Here is a 5,734-nt window from a genome sequence, read left to right as displayed (position 1 = left end):
ATGACTAACCATATGACCATTTTGATTACAATAGAAACAAATAACATTTGGTAATGAATAAGAGAAAGCTTTCACAAAGAAATTTTTGTATTTTCCATTGTGCATGAATCCATCATAACCAAGACTAGATTTTTTATTTGACAACCTTTGAGAACCAAGTAAAGTATCAAGAATTTGTGTACCATTGGTAAATTTAGCTAAATCATTTGTCAAAGATTCCACCTTGGTTTCTAGAATCCAATTTTTCTCAATGAGTTTTTCATAAGCAGTTTTTGAATCTTCTAACTCCTTACTCAACTCATCAAACAAGAGCATTTGATTTTTATAAACTTATTTTCTTACACAATAATACTCACAGAATCATTTTCTGATCTTAAGGAAGCAATTTCTTTGTTTAAAACAGAATATTTTTTCTTATAAACTTTGTATTCTTCATACAATTTGGCAAATGCATCTTCATAATCTTCAATACTAAGAGAGTCAGAATTATTTACCTCAGTGTTGATTTCTCTTTGTTGAGAGCTTTCTAGTTTATCCTCTTCTAGAGCCATGAGACAAATGTGTGCAACCTCCTTGTCACTAGAGTTATCACTTGAGGAATCATCACTGTCCATCCAGCCAGCAACCAAAGCTTTCTTGCTCTTGTCCTTTGAATTCTTCTTTTTCAGTTTAGGACAATTTGGCTTGATATGGCCAGGTTTGTTGCATTCAAAGCATTTAATCTCACTTTGATCCTTGCTTGTTTCACCTTTGGGAGAATACTTCTTTAGGAATTTCTTATATTTCGAACCTCCCTTTTTGAATGCTTTCTTGAATCTTCTTGTAATCATGGCAAGATCATCTTCATCACTTGAACTATTGGAACTGTCACTTGAGGCAGCCTTAAAAGCTATACTTTTCCTTAATTCATCCTCTTGGCTTAACTTCAAGGCAATTTCTCTCTTTTTCTTTTCATCATTTACATTGCTCTTGCTCTTGTTATAAAACATTTTATGAGCAATAAGAGAACCAATCAGCTCATCATAAGTGAATTTCAAGAAGTCTTTGGTGTCAAAGATCACTGTCACTTTTATTTCCCATGATTTAGGTAGTGACCTCAAGACTTTCTTGCCTAACTCTTCTTCAGTGAATTCTTTTTCAAGAGCTTTGAGAACATTCACCAGATCAGTAAATCTTGTGCTCATTTCTGAAATGGTTTCTTCAGGTTTCATCTCAAATAGTTCATATTCTCGAACAAGCCTATTGGCTTTTGATTCCTTCACTTGATTAGTCCCTTCATATGTGACTTTAAGTTTATCCCACACTTATTTTGCAGATGTACAATCGGAAATACGATTATACTCAGTTGCATCAAGTGCACAATGAAGAATGTTTAAAGCTTTAGCATTTGAAGAAACTTTCTTCCAATTAAGTTCATTATATTCATCTTCTAGTTTTTCTCTATAACCGTGAGAATGCAATTCTAATGGAATTTCAGAACCTTTAACAATTCTTTGCCAAGCTTCAATATTAATAGATTGAATAAAGTTTCTCATCCTAACTTTCCAGAAAGAATAATTAGAACCATTAAACAAAGGTGGTCTAGTGATAGAGTGTCCTTCAGCTAAAGGTGCAGGGATACCAGCTGTGTTAGATGTGCCAGCCATTGTAGGATCTCTCTAAGGTGTTTAAACCTCAAGCAAGAGAGACAAGCTCTTATACCAATTTTTTGTCCCAAAGAAAGTGACCAAGAGGGGGGTGAATTGGACACTTTAGGTAATTTTTCAGTCCTTGCTCAAGACTTAATGAAAAATTATGGCTTTGCAGTTCCATGTATGTGTATAACTCTGTTTCTAAGATGTAATTCAAGTAATCAAACAAATTATGCACAAATAGCAGCGCATACATAAAATAATTACTTAATATCAAGTGTATCTTCTCACATAAAAATCAGAGTTTGCAGGTTTAATTATTCAAGCTCAGTATTAACTCAATAAAACAAATTCTCAATACATTCAATATACAATAAGAGAATCAAAGTGCTGAAAATTAAAGAGTTAAGGGAATAAGAGAATCAAACATAATGTTTATAGTGGTTCAGCTCTCTTAGCCTACATCCACTCTTCCCAAAGTTCCACTTTGAGAGTCACTCCATTATTTGATCTTTTTAACAGGCAATATTCAAAGCCTTTACAATCTCAGCAAGCTTCCCAGGTACTTGAGAACTTTTACAATATCTTTGCTTCCCACAAAAGACCACAAGCTTTACAAGGTGCTTGAAAACCTTCCACAAGCTTCATAAGGTGCCTGAAAACCTTCCACAAGTTCTCACACTTACACAACCTTAAATAAGTTTTGGAGTAGGTGAAATCACTCTCAATAACTCTCAGGTACAGAATTTAGTGCTAAAAGATTGAGAGAGAAGATTTACTACTCAAGCTCAAGAGTATTTGAATGAAAGCTTTAAAAATAGCATAATAAAATCTCAATGAATAGGAACACTTTTATTAGGTAAAATTGTGGTAAATGATGCCTTTTATAGGTGCTTTTCATTACTAAAAATGTCTGCTGGAGAGTGTGTCTAACAGCTCTTTAATTTTCAAAAAACTAGCCATTACTTATTTGAAAGTCATGCAGCAGAGTTGTGTCAGGTCAGAGTATGAAAATAGTTAACTAAAATTTTCATTGGTTAACTAGTTTCGTAAGACAGAAAATTTTAGACAACAAAACTAGTTAACTAATTTTTGTAACGGGTTAACTAATTTCGCTACTGTCTGACTTAAATTTTGAAATTTTGAGTTTTTGAAGGAAGGTTGTAAAAATTATTTTAACCATTCAAAAACTTTAGAAATGATGTAAAAACACTTTCCAAACTCTTGGATCTAAAAACAAAATTGATTTTAGGTCTTAAATGGCATAATCTCTTCAATCTTGTACATTAGACCTAAGAACTTAATTTCTATCCTAATTCTTCAAGGATTTTGATTCATCTTGTGTTATACAAGATAGTAATCTCCTTTTATCTCAGTCATGTCAATAGAATAGACCTTCCATCAATGTCTTTGGATATCATAACCTATAAAATCACTTCAAATACTTATGCACAAAGGGTTAATGTATATTTCACTAAGCTTTGTTATCATCAAAACTAAGCTCATTATAGCTTACGAGGCCTACAGAAATGATCTCGCTGGCTCCCGTATTTGTTCTATTAAGCGAAAGTCTAACTTAAGATGTACTTGCTGGTAGAGGTTGGATTAAGAGAGCTGTATAGGGGATCAGCTCCCATATATGTACAGTTTGAATATTATATAGGTGTGTGAGTGCTCCAAATTACCTTTCTGTTGTTTATGATGTGATTTGTATGAAAACTATGCAGGTGTTGCATTCCACTCTCTAGGATGCATTAGCTTTAGATAGCTATAGAAATTGTACTTAATATCGGTATTTCTTTGAGTCGAATGCTCACTCCTGTTCACCTTATTTTTTCAAGATACAAGAGATTTCTTGTTGAGTTCTAACCTGCCTCTCTCATTCACAGGCAATCCATTAATGTCTATTATGTTTTGTATAATTTTACTAACTCCTAGAACTCCGCATATGTTAGAAGTATTTTATTTGAATTGGGTTTGTAATATAATATCGTGTTGGATCTATAAATTTATTTGATATATGTATGATTAGATTGGGTGAGGGAGCTGAGCTCCCATTTAATTTTATGACATTATGAGTATGTGGAAGGTGAGTTGATCTCCCCAAATTATTATATATTGTACTGACAGGTCGAGTGAATAAAAAACTCCTCGTTGTATGATCCATGTTATGACCGGACTCTGTCTCGTTGAATTCTTGAAATTGGGCTTAAAATGGTCTTTGGGATTAGGTTAAGGAATAGTTATGCTTACTACTGGCCTCGAGCGCTTTATGCTGCCCCAGGTCCTAATGCCAGTTTGGCCCATAGGTTAGGTCGTGACAAATATGGTATCTATCATAAACTAAGTTCAGACAAGAAAAATTCCGTAGTTGAACTAAGTTTTGAATGTTACAATACTTTATTCAATGAGATTAATTAATTAATTAATTGATTGATTGATTGAGTATTTAAAATTTTTTAAAAAATATTAAATGTCATTAAAAAATTTATAGTTTATGAATATTTGCCCCTTATATATATATATATATATATATATATATATATATATATATATATATATATATATATATATATATATATATATTTATTTATTTATTTTGCTCCTTAACAATAAAATTATAAATTTTTACTCGGTTGGGTCTTCTTTTTTTTTTACAATTCATTGATAACTTACACTGAAAAAAAAAAAGAAAAAGATAATTTGATATTATTCAATTAAATAAATGCAAATTACGTAAAAAAGAGTTTGAGAACAATTTAAAATGCTTAGTAGAGATAGATCGCATGTACAGATTTCACTTTACTATCATTGTTCGAATTAATATATAATTAAATATGACTTTTTATTTATAAGTATAAAATTTTATAATTTCTCAAAATGTGAATATTTTATTTAGATTTTATATTATGTATTTTCGTTCCATAAATTTAAGAATGTAGGTTCATTTTTCCCTCAAATTTAATTAAGATCCTAAATTTGCCAATAATAATAGTATTATTGATCTCTTGACCTTGGGTAATTGAATCACCACATCTATTATTATTTCAATGAATATAAGCATTTATCAAATTATAAAATATATATATATAAAAAAAAACAACAATCTATCAAAACTTGACCTTGGGTAATTGAATCACCACATCTGTTATTATTTCAATGAATATAAGTATTTATCAAATTATAAAATATATATAAAAGAAAAACAACAATATATCAAAACTAACCTAGTGCAGTGATGATATGAGGAAGCCTCTTGGATTGATGGTTGGCCATGACTTGTTGAAGACTGCAGCCTGTTCCATCTTTCCTGCCGTCGCCTTCAAAACCTGCTGGACAAGAGCAGTGTTAAGCACCAGGAATATTGTGGCACGTCCCATTGCAAGGTTTTAAAGTTTCACACTCGTCGATATCTGAATTATGAACCTCAACGTATATGAGATGTGCAATTGTTAGATCCCTTAGAACATAAAGATTTATGGATCATTCACACCTGGAATATAATTAAATATAATCAAGGGTTAACCGCAACTGGATAGTAGTAAGTTTGTTCCATTTTTTTTTTTACCTTGGCAACCGTTATGGATAAAAGGGTTTCCCTGAAAACCCGCTGAACAATTGCATCGATACCCAGAATCATCTTCCGAGTCAATACAGTAGCTAAATTCCTTGCATGCAAAAGTTTTAGGATCCTTCTTGGCCTGTTCGCAAGTCTGATTTCCGATCGACCAATCAGGCACCATCGGGAGGTCTGTAATATTCTGTAAATTTTTATCAAGATCTGAAGAGGAGAAATTGTAAGCCCCATCCTCCGCAACAAAAGCATAATTACAAGGGTAGAGTTTAGGAATCTTGCTGTCTTTAAACAAAGCTATGTTTATTTAATAATCACGCATTCCTCTTGGAAGGGGGGGCTGGCAACAGCCTATGTTGGAGCATTCCCCATTCTTCATGAGGTTTGTGGAATTATTGAGACACACACTGATGCATCCTGTCAGCCGATCTTTCTTTGGTAAACCTATAATCTCTGCTTCAGTGTTACAACCGACAAGGGTGAACATGTTTTTAGTATTAGATATGGGAAATTCCAACTGCCTGGGGAA

At 32.4% G+C, this 5,734-nt stretch overlaps 1 protein-coding gene across 1 annotated transcript; it reads right to left on the bottom strand.

Moving 5' to 3' along the window:
- Window positions 1–338: 338 nt before the first annotated feature.
- LOC131177272 (uncharacterized) lies at window positions 339–1,646 on the bottom strand. Its single transcript, XM_058142243.1, has 2 exons — window positions 1,322–1,646; window positions 339–1,273 (listed from the first exon to the last, which is right to left on the bottom strand). Exons 1-2 carry the CDS (start codon window positions 1,644–1,646, stop codon window positions 339–341), a joined length of 1,260 nt encoding a protein of 419 aa, XP_057998226.1.
- Window positions 1,647–5,734: the final 4,088 nt, after the last annotated feature.

The sequence above is a fragment of the Hevea brasiliensis genome, unplaced genomic scaffold (assembly GCF_030052815.1).
Source record: "Hevea brasiliensis isolate MT/VB/25A 57/8 unplaced genomic scaffold, ASM3005281v1 Scaf389, whole genome shotgun sequence".
Classification (NCBI taxonomy): Eukaryota; Viridiplantae; Streptophyta; class Magnoliopsida; order Malpighiales; family Euphorbiaceae; genus Hevea; species Hevea brasiliensis.
The sequence above is the reverse complement of the archived record's forward strand: the minus strand, read 5'-3'. Positions and strand labels throughout refer to the sequence as shown.